The sequence below is a fragment of the Blennius ocellaris genome (genome assembly GCF_963422515.1).
Source record: "Blennius ocellaris genome assembly, chromosome: 22".
Classification (NCBI taxonomy): domain Eukaryota; kingdom Metazoa; phylum Chordata; class Actinopteri; order Blenniiformes; family Blenniidae; genus Blennius; species Blennius ocellaris.
The window spans coordinates 13,672,547-13,686,467 of record NC_137671.1 but is presented as its reverse complement, the minus strand read 5'-3'; the positions used below and the strand labels follow the sequence as shown (position 1 = coordinate 13,686,467).

General features: G+C 43.6%; 1 protein-coding gene across 1 annotated transcript; it reads left to right on the top strand.

Moving 5' to 3' along the window:
• The first annotated feature begins 3,648 nt into the window (after positions 1-3,648).
• LOC308146588 (uncharacterized protein) lies at positions 3,649-7,268 on the top strand. The gene is made up of 6 exons (XM_080518476.1): positions 3,649-3,844; positions 3,942-4,034; positions 4,113-4,205; positions 4,340-4,450; positions 4,639-4,762; positions 5,132-7,268. Exons 1-6 carry the CDS (start codon positions 3,674-3,676, stop codon positions 6,823-6,825), a joined length of 2,286 nt encoding a protein of 761 aa, XP_080374602.1. The 5' UTR covers positions 3,649-3,673; the 3' UTR covers positions 6,826-7,268.
• The last annotated feature ends 6,653 nt before the right edge of the window (positions 7,269-13,921 follow it).

Below are 13,921 nucleotides of genomic sequence, written 5' to 3'. Positions count from 1 at the left end.
ATTAGCAGAAACTAATAATTATAATTATAAGCAATTTATGATAAACAAATGTAGAAACGGCAAAAAAGGGAAAACACCATTAAAAATAGATTTTAACGTGTCACAATAAAACAACACAAAAAGTAAACTTTATGTGTCAAGGATTAAAACAGTATTAAAAAAACCTTCTGTGTCACAAATTTAACTCCATTGAAGAGATGACATAATAATGCTGTGGAAGTAGAATCTGTGAGAGTTCTATAAATTCAGCTTTAGAGTTGATTTTAAAACGCTTCGAGTTGAATTAACTCACGATTTTGCTGTAAAAAGAAACCGAATGAAAGAGTTTAATAATTAAAAGATGTTTATATTTTGAGTAAACAGTCAAAGCTCTGTCACATTTGTATTTGTGAAAATAATTAAAAACCATTAAACTGGCGAAAATAATACGCAATTCACCATTTCTAGCTTCTTCTATTTTTTAAAGCCTTAAATTGAATGAATACCTTTCAGGATTTTTGTTAAAGATTGACTACAGACTATTGAGGATTATTCTAAACAGTTAGATGCAGGGTCAGTAGAGAATAAAGTATAAAATAATATAATGTACCATTGAGATGAATGTTTTATGAATTCACTTGTCGAACATGGAATAATAATAATAATAGGAATAAAAATATCCTTGTTTTGGAAAGTCGGCAAACTAATGTAACGTGTGGAAATAAAGTGAATTATATCAATAGTCAATGTGGAAAGGAGGCAAAACACTGTGAAAACTCTGTGGTCTCTAGGGTTTCTTCATTTTGGCAGCTCAATGCAACAGAACCGAGATAAACCACAGTGGGCCTTGGTTTTCATCGCAACGCTTTACCTCCAGTGAACGGAAGCTTCACCACTGCAAGATGAGCTTTCGGGTTGCAAATATGTTTCATCATGTTATTTCAAGGCGTTGTCTCAGCAGTGCCGGACTGGAGGCGACGCCTGCGTCCAGAAATACAAGACCGCACACACACTCACACTTTTTATACTCATGGTCACCTTAAAAACATCACCGAACACGAATGTGGACTTTTTAGAGAACACACATGCGAATACAAACTTCCACAAAGACCAAAACTAACCAAGCTTGTTGGTGCAGTCGTTCTCACATGAGTATTAACCTCAGGCTTCATGTGGGCTCAGAGACCACAACTTACAGCAACATTTCTTTTTTTATAAATGTCAAACTATATGGTCACACGGCAATATTCTGTCACATATTAGCCTCAAATGCATTGGGGGGGGGGGGGGGGGGAGGGAATTCAGAGAAAACCTAACTGCAGTGGTGGCGCCGCTCAGACATAAAGATTAAAAAAAAATAGTTGCACAGTTGTCAGTCATCGCCAACATAACATATTAGAATATAGCCTGTCTTCTTATTACATAGCACTGTCGATATTGTTTTAAATTGATGGTAGTATAGGATTGGGTTATTGGTGGATCAGTGATAAGCGCTATCGCCTCACTGGGGGAATAGTTTGAGTTCTATCACTGGCTGGGCCTTTCTACGTGAAGTTTGCATGTTCTCCCCGTGAATGAAAAATGGTTGTACTAAGATTGGATATCATGTGTTTCTGTTTTACTAAGACAAGATAACGCCTGTGTGGTTAAATCAACTCTTTGTTGGTCCATTCATGAAATATTCCAAAGATTAATTTTTTTCCCAATGAATTTTGAGTAATTCAATTAACTTGACACTTTCCAGCAGCCTCTTTAACGTGCTCAAGGACTGGGGAAAAAATAATTCTATACTTTTATTTCATAAGGCAACTTCCGCCGGAAGTGCTCGGACTTTTGTTTTGGAAAGCCGCTGCCAGCGGTCGCCATTATTGCTCCTGGCTTGACGCTCTGTAAAAACACGGTTTAATACGTAAATAACGGTTTCGGTGAGCGTGTGCTTGGTGCACGTTGGGGAACGTTTGTCACACTAGCGGGACGTCCTGAGTAAAGTATGGCGAGACGCTCCGACACCGCAGGTATGTGGCTAGGCTAACGTTAGCAGGCTACCTCCAGCAGGCTAACGTTAGCAGGCTAACCGTGGCCGCCGCCGGGAAACGGTGGAGAGCAAACGAAGAAGAAGAGCCCGGTCCGTCGGCTGCAGCAGGGAGCCGCGTGTGGGTAAACACCGACGTCTGCGGCGCTTATTTGCGGGCCGAGTGCGGCGGTTTTCGCTCGTCCGCTGACTCTGCTAACGATGCGGTTTGAATCCCGTCCTGCCGCCGCTCCCGTCGGGCGCCCCGCGGCGTCGCACCGGCGATGGAAACCCTCGATTATCACCAGTGTGCCTGGCGCAAAGTGAAAAGTTTTATTCCAACTTTGCCGCTGTTTGGCGCTCATTTTCACCCCCACCCCCTCCCTCTCTAGCAGCAGCAGTACGCGCACACGCAATCGCGCACTCGTTCAAACCCCTGTCCGTCTGTCGACTGTCTGCAGTTTGTTCGTCAGCCGTCAACGCGCCCCCTGCTGCAGCCGAGGCTGCGCTGCACTGCAGCGCCCCCTGCTGCACCGCCTGCGCTCTGCACGTCTCATCATTTCATCACATCGTTTCTAAAGACGAGTTGAACACAAATGGAGGCTTTTAGACTGAAAGGAAATCAGGGAGTCACTGGAATGTTGAGATGAGCGGACGACCGGACATCCCATCATCACATAAAGCCATCAAGGCCGAATTTGTAAAGGTGGAAAAAATGACTCTTGCATGATTATAAGAAGGATGCACAATTAGCTTTCCTGTTATTTCCGAGTGTCTGTGACACATTGGATGAGCTGTCGACGAAGAGCGTGGGCTCGTCTCAACACTGATTAAATCAACTCATTGACTGCGTCACCGTGAGGCTGTGAAATCTGTGTTCATCCACTATAAATGGCCCACCGTCAGATTTGTAAAAGATATTGATTTGTGAATTAAAACCACAAAGTCAGTCAGGAGTAGCCTCCATGGAAGCAGCAGATGAACTGCTATTCATTGACGAGCTTTACTAGATATAAATCAAAACTTACAACCAGTGTCACTTTTTAAATACCTTAATTTTATGCCAAAAACAGGTGTATATTTTTATTTATTTGTTTCTGGGAGTCTGAGTGTTAGTTTCTTCACCCCAGTTTCCCAAACAGACGATTCCTTCCTGGATTTTACAAAGATTATGACACCGAATAGCTGTTGGGGAGGTCATTATCCAAATATTGTGTTAGTGGTGAATAAAACTTTTAATTTCTATTAAAAAAAAAAAAAATTTAAAACGACATAAATGGTAGTGTGTGATGTTTGCGGGAATTTACAGGAAGTGAGAGAATTTGCTGGTCAGGTGTGAGAATATGTGCTATTTAAACCGCCGCTTTCTGAAGGCAAGTTCTTCGGTGCGTTGCTATGACAACAGACGAGGGAACGAGAGCGCTCCTTCGTATAATCACGTCTGATGTGACGGTTGCATGGACGGAGAGTTTCATCCTGCCAGAATATAGTTTGTGGGGAAACTGTGTTGTGGGAGATAATGATTAAATAAGTTTCCTAAAAAAAAAAAAAAAAAAAGAATGTCTATAAACAGTGTATTATTCTAAACATTGCACACTGTTCCCTGGCTCACAGATGAGTAATGTTCTATTTCCACCGTCCCTCGCAGGTGTTGGCGGCCTCCCCCTCCCCTCCCTCCGCCTCATGACCTCCCCCCTGCAGCTGACGTACTCGTACATCTGGCAGGTGGTGCGCCAGAAGAAGGTGAAGCAGTACCCCAGGGTGGAGGAGTTCGTCACCATGGTGACGCACACGGTTCCCGAGCTCATGAGCTTCAAGCAGACGGCCCAACTCATCCTGGGGTTGAGAGCCAGGGTGAACTGGTTTTGTTTTGGGGTTGTTGTTTTTTTTTGTTTTGTTTTTTAATGTGAGAAATGCATTTCGGCTCATTTTCCCGCTCTTCTAACTGCAGATTATTCTGGACATGCTTCAAAGAGACGGCCCGCCGGACTCCAAGGCGATCCAAACTCTCATTAATAAACTGAAGATCACCTCACTTTCAGCGGTGAGGCCATTAATCTTTGAAGCATTTTCCGATCTCTCTGTTCACACCTACAACTGTGAAGTTGTCTGTGTTTTGTAGAAGGATGCAGAAGTGGAGAAATCTCAGACCAACTTCATGGTGCTGGTCCAGAGTTTGCAGAAGAGCCCCAGTGAAAGGAAGCGCTTCTTCAAGGTACCTGTTCTGGAACGACGCCGTTTACAAAGAAATCAAAATGAGGGTTTTTGACATTGCGGACGAACATTCAATACATTGAAATGGATTTTAAAGTTAGAAGACGAGTAGATCTGCTTCCCTCCTCTGTGCAGGAAGTGTTTCCGGCTCAGTACGGCACCAAGTTTGACACGGCGCTGCAGACGCTGGTCGCAGGCCTGGTGTGTAAGCTGGAGCAGCTCCTCCCTGTGCCCAACCTGTCGCAGGTACAACAAATAAACACCAGGTTGCAAATATTCAGTCACGTCGTTCTTGAAAATGAAAAGAAATTGCACAACAACGAAAAAAGAAAATCCCCCGGAGCCTGTCTAGGTTGTTCTGAACACGTTAGAACGTTAGAAGAGGTAAAACGACGTCTGAATGTCGATCTAATCCTACGTCTTGTAAACTTCAGCTGGGCACCATGATCTCCTCCGACGCCTCCACCCTGGAGGCCTGCGGAGGCCTGATCCCCGAGACGGGCGACCTGAAGACGCTCCTCCTGCACCAGCAGGCCAAAGGACTCCTGGGTGTTAAAGGTAGATCGTCTACATTAGTGTTCAAAGTGAAGACGCATTGGGGTCTTCGTTTTGTTTAGTTTTTTCCCATTTTCGTTTCTGAAAAGTCTCGCATTTACATGGAAACGGTGGGAATATATGTAATTAAGGGTGTTCGGCCACTAGTGGGTGCCGTTTTTTGTTGTTTTTAGCAGTGAAGCCACACGTGAGCAGAGAGCAACGCACTATAAACATTAGCAATGGCGAGAACATGGACTTTCGTGTGGATGTCGGATTCCTCCCAAGTCCCGGTCGGATGTGGACCGGGTTGTCATGACAACGAACATTTTTCCTGATTTGATAACTGGTGTTGTAAAAGTGACGCAGCCTCTCGTTTTTCTTTCTTTCCAGCGACTATTTCCTCGTCGGTCGGTGACTGCGTTCTCACCTCGCTCGCCTTCCGGCCGAAGCCTGCAGACCCTCCTCCTCCTCCTCCTCCTCCTCCTCCGCCGGCTCCTGCACCGGAATCACCGAAGCCACTGGAGGTTTCTGTCAACGAGACGACCTCGGCCTCCGTCAGCGACACGGAGGACCTGGGCGTGATGTCCGACGACCCCGGCAGCCCGGCGCCCCCGGCTGCCGCACCGCAGAAACAAGCCGACGAGGCTGCGGCCAGAGAGTCGCGGGTCGCCCGGTCCGCCCAGAGCGAGGAGTCGGCGCCGGACAAGACCTCGGAGGAGAAGAGCGCCACGACCCGGCCGCAGGACGACCCGGCCGATCCTCCCGAGGGCAAAGAGCCCGGCGCGGCGAAAACGCCGGAGAAAGCAGAACTGCAGCAGCTGCCGCTGAAGTCCATCCCGTTCAGAGTGGTCGAAGTGCCCATCAAGCCCGCCGCCGCCGCCGCCACTAAAGACGGCCAGAAGACCCAGAGGGTCACGTTACATCAGTGGGTGTCGCAGATCGCCACAAACTCACTGTCCCTGCCGGCCCTGCCGCCCCTCCCCCCACCCAGACTCACCGGCGGATACGACTCCAAGCCGAGCATCAGGCGGCGGAAGCAGATCCGCCCGCCGTCCGACCGGTACTCCTGCAGCGTGTGCGACAAGAGCTTCCCGTACCAGTCCAAGCTGACCGACCACGAGCGCATCCACACGGGCGAGAAGCCCTTCGTCTGCTCGGCGTGCAACAAGAGCTTCCGCACGCAGGCGTTCCTCAACAACCACCTGAAGACCCACAGCTCGTCGCGGCCCTACGCCTGCGGCCAGTGCGGCAAGTGCTTCACCAAGCTGCAGAGCCTGACGAAGCACATGCTGGCCCACAGCGGGCAGAAGCCCTTCTACTGCAACGTGTGCAACAAGGGCTTCACGCAGTCCACCTACTTCAAGCGCCACATGGAGTGCCACACCAGCCAGATGACGTTCCCGTGCAAGCACTGCGCCAAGGTCTTCCCCACGGCCTTCAAGCTGTCCAACCACGAGCGCTGGCACACCAGGGACCGGCCGCACATGTGCGAGCGCTGCGGCAAGCGCTTCCTGGTGCCCAGCCTGCTGAAGAGGCACATGGGCTACCACATCGGGGACCGCCAGTACCTGTGCTCCCAGTGCGGCAAGACCTTCGTCTACCTGTCGGACCTGAAGCGGCACCAGCTGGACCACATCCCCAAGGCCAAGATCCCCTGCCCCGTGTGCCAGAAGAAGTTCTCCAGCAAGTACTGCCTGCGGGTGCACCTGAGGATCCACACCCGGGAGCGGCCGTACCGCTGCACCATCTGCGAGAAGACCTTCACGCAGGTGGGCAACCTGAAGGTGCACATCCGCCTGCACACCAACGAGCGGCCGTACAGCTGCGACGTGTGCGGCAAGACGTACAAGCTGGCGTCGCACCTGAACGTCCACAAGCGGACGCACACGTGCAAGAAGCCGTGGACGTGCGAGACGTGCGGCAAGGGCTTCTCCGTGCCCGGCCTGCTGAAGAAGCACGAGCAGATGCACGCCAGGGAGGCCAACCCGGAGTTCGCCGCCAAGCGGCGGCACCGGGGGAAGCTGAAGAAGCACGGGCTCAAGAGGAAGTACGACGAGGAGGACGAGGCCAGCGACGACTACTGAGCGCGTCGGGATCGGACCCGGGAGGTCGGCGTTTCTGAACGGCTTTTTCTAAGCTTCAGCGAAAAAAAAGTTTTAGCTCTTCTTTTTAAGTACTAATGTGAGCGACTGAGTCGAATCAGCTTTCTGAGAGACGGATGAAGTAGCAGTAGCACACGCTCGACGCTTTGACGCTTGTTGAAATGCGTCCATGTCCCCAGGAAGCGTCACGGAATGGTTCAGTGCGTCCGCCTTTTAAAACTTCAACTTTTTGTGTTGGACTTTAAAGTGATTTATGTGTCTGATCGTTGATGAATTTGTCTCAAAATTAACACGAGGAAGAAAAAAAACCCTCCCATTTAACATTATTGACATGTGCAAAGGTTGCTTTGTGAATTTTTTTTTTTTTTTTATTTTATTTTACTGCGTATATAGTGTGTGTAGGTTTGTATTTAACCTGCTGAGAAATATACCTGTTTTTTTCTTGTTTTTCAGAAAAATAAAGATCATTGGAACATGACTGTTTTCTTGCACGTGTGTGTGTGAAACTTGCATCGTTTATTGAAAGAGACGCCACGGCGGGAATATCAACAAGAAATGATTGGATGAGTGATGTTCTTCAGGTGCTTCTGGGTTTGTCAATAGATTAACATTGAAAAGCTCCAAAAAGTCACTTTAAGTTCACCTATAGTGGATTTTAGATTCGTCCTCAAATTTCACCTAAAAAAAGCCGAATATACTTAAACTTTTCGTTTTCCAAACCATTTTAGTTCTTGGTGTTGCGTTCCTTGTCGGCGTTCCATTTCCTCCCATCTTTACTCAGATTTACGTCCCTTGAGTTTTAATTAACGTGTCATTTTTTTTCCCCATTGAGTAAAACACACAAAATAAACCCTGTATTTTCCTCTTTGTAATTCTTGTATACGTGATTTGTTTGAACAAATCTAATCCGATTGAAAGATGGAGGCCTGAAAATACTGATTTAATTATTATGTCATGCATTATTATTGACTGTGGGGAAATAAATTCACATTAAATATGAGCAAAATCCTCCCAGCTGTCACATCCTGGTATCGACGTAAACATTTACAGCCGCAGTCGCTCTGCAATCACAACTTTGTCGGTCTGAAACGTAGCGCCACGTCCCTCGCGCACTTCTTAAACGTACAATTGAAAACATAACTGTTTTCGGAACGTGGTGCAGTTTCAGGCTTTTCACAGCAGATGCTGCTGGAGATCAGATTGAGATGCTCCCTCTGCTCCTCAGAATTCATCTTCTAGGACTACAACACATGAAAACACTTTGAATTTCCTTGCTATTTGTCAATTTGTTCTCAAATGTTTTAAACCGATTAATTTTATTTGGCCGTTTTTGACTAACAGGGCAGTTTCGTCTAATATACGTCATGTATTTTCTGTCCCCAAGGAATGAGAGGGTGAAAATAAACTCATGAAATCTGGCCGTTATAAATGAGTCACACTGATAAAATATATATTTTTTCTGCTGTTTCATAGTTTTTTGAGTAAACATATGATCCTATTCTCGTAAAGTTGCCGTGCGGCCAAATCTCGGGGATAAAACTAACAAATATGGCCGCCGCCCCTTCCGGGATCAACTGACCTGCATGTTTGGCTTGACGGCAAGTCTTCCCTCCCTGGGATTTGAACCCGGGCCTTCCTTTCATGGGATTGTTGCTCTAACCTCCAGGAACACCGACCGGCTTCGATGTCAATATTATTGTTATTTAAAAAAACACAAAAAAAACCAACAACCTCAAATCCAAGCGCTGACGAGCTTCGAGGCTCGAGGAAACATTGAACCGCAGCTTCTCTCCTCAACTCATCGTCCAACTGAGAAACAAAACTGTTTTCTTATCTGTTTAAAGGCGACAGGCTGTTAATTAAAACTGTAAAATATTCATCTGAATCTGATGGGAACTCAGGTTATACTGTTGTCCACAAACACACAGGAAGCTGAATTTATTTATTTAAATACAATTAAATAAATGTAAATAAACATGGGGAAATACAATAAAAACTGCCCTGAATCCAGTAATTAAATTGCTGATTCAGCGATTCGAATCATAAATAGAGCTGGATACCAGGATCCACATTTCAATTTCCCAATATTATATTTTTGAAAACATTAGACGTTATGTTCTGTGTGATGAATAATAGATTGTATTCAAAAATTAATATTTTTTTTTCTTTTTTAAAGAAAGGCCGTTTATAATTCAAGGGCGCAGTGTTGATGTGCGAAACTTTAGACGACTTAATATAATAAGTGAATTATTTCTATCCTCAGTCATTAAAATGCTACAAATAATTATCTTTATTATTATATCAAGTCGTCTAAATGGGAATCGTCTGGGATGATGATGTTGATGAGCTGAAAAGGTTTAATTCTCTGCGTTTTCAAAAAGTTAAATAATTAAATTCATAATTTAAACTGTGTTTTAGTTTTTTTAACGATTTAAAATGTCAAATTAGGACCGAATGCAGAAACTAAATGCTAAATTTCAGCAATGAAGACGGAGAACAGTCACGAAAAATGGAGACAAAAACCTCATGAAAACCAGCAACCAGCACGTTCTCACGCCGGAGGCCATTGTTATGCTTTCCCTCTCATCTGCAGGCTGTCGCTCTTACGTCTCTCCGCCCAGCAGGTGGTCCCGTCCTTCTTATGTAAAGGTGGAGGAAGTTTGGGGGGGGGTCGCCTCCTGCTGACACTCTGGTTGGAATTGTAATCAGATCTGGGCAGAGAGGATTTTCACTGAGGAGCAGGAGATCAAATGCAAACACTTTTATGTAACGGAGACTCGTCCATCCTGTCCTGAGGCGGTGGGAACGTCCAGAGACCCAGTCCTTCAGGGCCTCGACTCTTCTTTGCGGAAAGCCCTTCCATTCTATCACACTTCTAATGTCTAAAACAAACAGAAAATGTACTTAAAACGCTGCAGTCGTCGCTTTGGTACAGAGTCTGAGAAAGAAGAACCGACACAGGATTTTCTCCTTTTGTCCCATAAAGCCTGAGTGCAGTCCGGCTCAGTACTTCTCATTAAATTTCTCATTATAGTTGAGATTTTATTTTTTTTTTTTCCTCGAGGATTTGAGTCCGGCACTCCTTGACATTATGGCATTACCAGGAGAAATCTCAGTTTGCTCTCATCGGCCATGTTCAAGTGAACACGTTTCAATAAACTGAATATTTTCCGTTCACACTCGGTGAAATCCATTGAATACATTCACAATAGGTGGTTATTTTATTGATTGATTTATTTATTTTTGGCCTGGCGGGACTCGGAGGAGCTGGACATTTTCCCCAAGTCAAACTGTCTGTTCCTCGCTCAAGGACGCCAGAGAGATAAAGAGATTTTTTTCAAGGTCAGTCTCTTTTCACAGTTGCCATGGCGATGGCGGGACTGGATAAAGGACTCTTGTTTGGTTGGCAACGCGCCTTTTCCTCACTCGGATGATAAGAGTGGACGCAGCAGGACGGCGCCTTCCTCCTGCGGCCTGGACGCGTCTCCGGACAACTTCAGTGACGACGTCATCGTTAGATTCATCGTGTGCTGAAGCAGGGAGACACTAAAACCTGCAGGACGCCGTCCCTCCGGGACCAAGTTTGGACACCCCTCCTGTCTGGAATTTAATTCCCAATCGGGATCATCTCTTACCTGACGTCACTCGGATAAAGTGCAGATTACTTTTTTGTCTTTCTATTCTTTCCTATTATTCCCATGATGCTTTGCTCTGTGACATGATCCTACATGAACTTTACCCCCGAAGCCCTGGTACTCAAGACGGATCCATCGGCTCTGGATTCTCATGATTCTTTTTTTTTTTTGGTATTAGTTCTCAAAGCAACATGCGTGAAAACTTCATGCGTTGACGTTTACATAACAGAAGCTTCCAGTGTTTCACACGGACTCTGATCGGACCATGAAAACACGTAAACCACCTCAGATCCGAGAGAATTTCACTCTGATCAGATAGGAGTGTTTTCATGACGGGATTTCAATTACAGAGTGTTTATGGTTCATCTCACCACAGCAGGGGGGGGGGAATAAAATAATAATATTATGGTACCAGTGCAATGTTATCATATAAATATGGTCCAACGAGCTTTTCCACTGCGTAACTTAATATTTAATAAAACTCCGTGGGTCTGTAATGAGCCAAAACTGAAAAGAGTGCATGAACCTAAAACTCCTCTAATCCTAGAAGCCGCATATAGAACACATAAAAAAATCAAGTGTTATTTATAAAACAAGCCACTTTTTGAACCAGAAATGTTTGCATATACTTAAAATGCCATACGCAACACATTGCATTGAGCTTTGGGGAAATACATACAGAACGCATATTAAAGTCCAGAAAAGAATGAGTAGAATACTAAATAAAGCTTCCTATCTGGAAGACATGAATAAAACTAATCATAGAATTCTGCAACCTAAAATCTTCATGATTGTATACTTGTATACTCTATTGAATAGTCTTTTTACGACAACTTTAAATGTCACAAAAATCAGGCCACACAACAAACCACAACTCAGATTTGGTTTTTTTTAGCAACTGTGTTTTATTCAAGTTTTTTTTTTTTTTTTTTGAAGTTCAGTAACTTTGTAATGCCACATCCACGCTGTTATCAATCGTACTGCTTTTTCAGAAAAGCGCCGTGCCTACTCCGCCAGTGATTGGCCGCTGTCCTCTTTGGTTTTGATGTTAAAGATTTACGTTTTGAGAAAAGAAAAGAAAAAAAAAAAAAACCTGAACAGCTGTTTAATACTGCGAGATTATATTTCAACGGCAGAGTATCGATTTCTAAAAAACACTGAATAGTAAATTGATAATGAAGATTCTTCTCCTTCCGTCACAGATAGCCTTGTGCTTTTACATGGAGAGGAACTTGGCTTCACTTCCTGTCTCACTACGGAAGAGGACTCGGGCCACTGGACTTTTAAATCAGAATTCTGAGTTCTGAGAAAAAAGTTAAAACTCAGGTTTTTTCCCCACAGTGACCCTAATCCTCTTCCAAATCCTAGAATTATGTTTTAAGTCATAATTCTGAGTTTAAAGTCATAATTCCGAGTTTAAAAGTGATACCTACAAGTTTAAAAGTCATAATTCTGAGTTTAAAGTCATAATTCTGAGTTTAAAAGTCATAATTCTGAGTTTAAAGTTGTAATTGAGTTTAAAAGTGATACCTCCAAGTTTAAAAGTCATAATACTGAGTTTAAAGTCGTAATTCTGACTTTAAAGTCATAATTCTGAGTTTAAAAGTGATACCTACAAGTTTAAAAGTCATAATTCTGAGTTTAAAGTTGTAATTCTGAGTTTAAAAGTGATACCTCCAAGTTTAAAAGTCATAATTCTGAGTTTAAAGTCATAATTCTGAGTTGAAAGTTGTAATTCTGACTTTAAAGTTGTAATTCTGACTTTAAAGTTGTAATTCTGAGTTTAAAATCGTAATTCAGAGTTTAAAAGTGATACTTCCAAGTTTAAAAGTCATAATTCTGAGTTTAAAATTCACAATACTGAGAAAAAAGTCAGAACAGAGGGTTTTCCCACAGTGACTCTCATCCTCTGTCGTCTCACTGACTTCCTCTCCGGTAGAAATACTTGAAGATGAACTCAAACCTGACAATTTTTTTTTTTTTTTTAATTCGAGTGAAGTAAACATCTCACTGGCCAGAATAGAATGAATCTTAAAAAAGCTCATTCTTACATAACGCCGAGCTCCGTAGCGTCTCATTAGAACCCCTTTACCAGGATAATGAATCCGGTTGCCAGATTCCTGCCAAAGTCAGCGGCAGAGTAGGAGTGATGTTCAGCTGAAGTGCAGAAGGATCCACAAAAGCCACAAAACAACCACACACACACATCTTCCATCCTCAGTACAGCCTTCAAACCTGGAATGCAGACAGAAAACAAAGAAAAAAACAGCAAAGCGGTCATTCCGTCGGGAAAAGCTGTCAAACTACAAAACAGTACAAATGTTAAGGGGAAAAAGAGAAGCTGCACAGTGAAGGAGGAAAGTTCCTGTCGACCCACAATCCTTCAGTTTGAGAAGAAAAACAAACGAGAAAAAAAAAAAAAAAAATGAAACGAGGATCATTTGGTTCTAATGAAGATAAAATAAAGCTTGTTCTTATTCAGGAGATGTGTCACGATGCTGAGGCGGCGTTTTGTTTCCGCAAAACCACACGGCCGTTGCCATGGGGACGCTGAGACGGATAAACACAAACACCAACAAAGTGCAAAACACGTGGGGCGTTTCCTCGACGCGCTGACGGGATTGACTGCCGACTAAAGGTGTTCGTTTGGGATCGTTTTGGTTTTCTTCTCTCGGTTGATGGAAAGTATATGTAGAGGACAGAAAAAAACAAAAAACAAAAAAAAACAACATATATTTATTCCACTATCAGCTAAAGATATTCCATACAGGTAGTTTTGGTTCTAATCTACTTGATTTAATCTGAACTACTTCCAGACGTCTACTTGATCCTCATTGCAGGAGTAAAAACCAATGGAATGTTGACTGAAGGCTTTACGCTATGAAAAGTAAACAAAAGCCGTAAAAGTCCCTACGTGATGTTCTTTAAAGCTTAACGTACAGAAACATGTCAAGTATCTCCAGCCTTTTTTATTATTTTTTTTTTTTCGCCAGGCTCGGGGATTTTACGTCTACGGAAGAGGATTAGGGCCACCCTGGAAAAAAGTTCTGACTTTAAACTCAGAATTTTGACCTTTTTCTTAGAATTCTGACTTTTTCCTTAGAATTCTGAAAGTCAGAATTTTGACTTTTAAACTCAGAATTCTGAATTTAAAGTCAGAATTCTGACTTTAAAGTTTTTAAAGTTTAAAAGTTCTGACTTTTAAACTCAGAATTCTGAGTTTAAAGTCAGAATTTTGACTTTTAAACTCAGAATTCTGAATTTAAAGTCAGAATTTTGACTTTTAAACTCAGAATTCTGAACTTAAAAGTCAGAATTCTGAGTTTAAAGTCAGAATTTTGACTTTTTTAAACTCAGAATTCTGACTTATAAACTTTAAAGTCAGAATTTAGAGTCAGAATTCTGAGTTTAAAGTCAGAGTTCTAAGTTTAAAAGTCAGAACT

Excerpts from the sequence above, each read along its gene's own strand:
- LOC308146588 (XM_080518476.1), top strand. The coding sequence starts at position 3,674 with ATGACCTCCCCCCTGCAGCTGACGTACTCGTACATCTGGCAGGTGGTG. Across the intron at positions 4,206-4,339 it reads AAAGGAAGCGCTTCTTCAAG|GAAGTGTTTCCGGCTCAGTA; the intron begins GTACCTGTTCTG and ends TCCTCTGTGCAG. Across the intron at positions 4,763-5,131 it reads AGGACTCCTGGGTGTTAAAG|CGACTATTTCCTCGTCGGTC; the intron begins GTAGATCGTCTA and ends CTTTCTTTCCAG.